Source organism: Canis lupus, chromosome 36 (genome assembly GCF_003254725.2).
Source record: "Canis lupus dingo isolate Sandy chromosome 36, ASM325472v2, whole genome shotgun sequence".
Taxonomy (NCBI): domain Eukaryota; kingdom Metazoa; phylum Chordata; class Mammalia; order Carnivora; family Canidae; genus Canis; species Canis lupus.
Window position 1 is genome coordinate 27431512 of NC_064278.1, and position 2188 is coordinate 27433699.

At 44.4% G+C, this 2188-nt stretch overlaps 1 protein-coding gene across 1 annotated transcript; it reads right to left on the reverse strand.

Moving 5' to 3' along the window:
- Nucleotides 1-964: 964 nt before the first annotated feature.
- On the reverse strand, nucleotides 965-1918 carry LOC112668227 (serine/threonine-protein kinase 19-like). Its single transcript, XM_025460427.3, has one exon. The coding sequence runs from the start codon at nucleotides 1901-1903 to the stop codon at nucleotides 1349-1351; it is 555 nt and encodes a 184-aa protein (XP_025316212.1). The 5' UTR covers nucleotides 1904-1918; the 3' UTR covers nucleotides 965-1348.
- Between the last annotated feature and the right edge of the window lie 270 nt (nucleotides 1919-2188).

A 2188-nucleotide genomic window follows, 5' to 3' on the forward strand; every position in this document is an offset into this window, starting at 1 on the left:
TGTAATATTTCTCTACTTTACTGTAGGGATTTCACTAAAATTTCCAGGAAAACTAACATCCAAGAAGATATGCCAACTTCATCCAGTGGCTTTTCACATCTCTGGAAGTCTTCATGGCCATATTAGGAAAAAAAAAAAAAAGAACCCTTGTGAATCTTTAATTTTTCATACATAGTTTCTTTGCAGGTAAAAGAAATAAGTTTTTACATAAAATTATATGTTCCATTAGAGTATATGCTTTTGATGAATAGACTTCAGTAACCCTCATTGTTCCAGAATATCTATTATCTAAAAATGTAATAAAAAGACTTTAGAAGTGCCCTAACACCTGCTCCTGTTCCTCTAAACGTTGCTGCCATGCCCCAGGTCACCCCCAACCACATGATACATATACCTTAGCCACTCCAGTAAAATGGTATTGAATCTTAGGAAACATTACAGGTTTTTTGCTTCAATTCCAATATGTAAACAGTGTGGAACTTGATGCCTCAATCTTCATAATAAGGTTAAACTAAAAGAAACAAAACAAAACTTGACTTTTCTTGGACTCGTCAGAGAAATGAAGTTGCAGAGCAAATTGTCACCCTGAAAACTAGAGGGAGATGCATTCAAAGGGTCACAGCTCAGATTTGCTTACTTGGAGAAAAAGGCACTTGACCCATAAACTGTCAGGAGCATTTAGATGGTAACTGTCGCAAAAGGTTGGATGTGTGACAGCGTGTAGACTAGCTTCATAGTGAGGGACTCCTGGGGACCTCCAGTCTCAGGTGGGCCCTCAGACTTTTGTGGGCCTTATCTCCAGCAACCCCATCAGTTTCTCAGGATAAAGATCGGGGAAAGATATCCTTGTGGAACTTGTGTAGGGAGAAAAAGAGTAATAATTGTGAAATACAAGGGAAAATAATTTAAATGATAATTAATTTAATAATTTAAATAATTAATTTTGTTTTGTTTTGTTTTGCACATGGTTTGTACTTTATTTGGCAGCTTGATCTTAACATTTAAGAAAGAACTCTGCCCTCCCTCACCAGCCTTCCCAGAAATCCCATCTTCCTATTCCAAGAGCGACAGCAGTACATTGCTGTGTGAAAGGCTAGAGCCATGGCCTTGGCACGGTTTCTGGCTCCAGTCCCACAGAAGGGCAGAGAAGCATTGCCCAAACCCCACCACTGGGTCAGAGCCCAGGTAAACAGCAGCAATCACGTCTGACCCTTTATGCAGATGCAAGCCCAATACTCATCCGGGCTCCTACGTCTTCCCAAGGTGACCCTATCTCATCCACCACTGGACATACTTCTGGACCCCTCTCAACCCACTCTGCAGAGGTATGCAATGACGAGCAGATTCCTCACATCTCTGGCAGGTGGAGGAGAGTTCCAGAAGTGATGGAGACACAGTCCACTAGCTGGGCCCCAGTGAGGTCGTGCACGTGGTAAGTGAGGCCAAGTCGCACCGAGGCAGGTGCCCGCCGGCCCAAAAGCTCTGATAGGAGTAGCTCTTGGTACTTGGCCTTCCGGACCATGCTGAGGACAGCCTGGCGCCCTTTAACAAAATATTTGATGAATCTCCCAGCCCCAGGCACGGCTAGCCACCAACTCCCAGCATCTCGGACGGTGAGGACTCCAGCATTCACCAGATGCGTGATCTCTGGGTCCCTGAAGCCAAAGGTCTCTGTCATTTGGTCCTGCTGGAAGCTAAGGTCCCCACAGGCTGGAAGTACCAAAGCCAGAAACTTCTGCACTGCCCCAGCATATGGTCGGCCATCACAGGCCCTGAGGACTCTGGTCCTGTAGTCCTCAGTGAAGATGATCCCATGGGCGTCCAAGTCAAAGCCTAGCTGGACGATTCTGATCTCCCCCTGCTCTTGAAGCTCCTTCAGCTTGTGCCAGCTAGAAAAGGGCATTCTCTCATCCCAGTCCCCTTTACACTTCTAATATCACAGAAAAGGGCAGACAATAGTCAACAAGTGAAGAGTTTTGAGAAAATAGATTGTAGCCTAGTAATAAAGTGGAGAGAAGGAGAAAAACTCTATATCGCTTGGAGAATATGATAAAGGTCAGCTCCCTGAAACACAGGTCCACTGAAAGATGGAGATTTAATTGAAAAATTAAAGAAGTTCTTTTCCTTGTACACACCTTCCCACCACACCAACAGCGCATGTGTAAGAGCAAGAGATTATAGTTGAAAT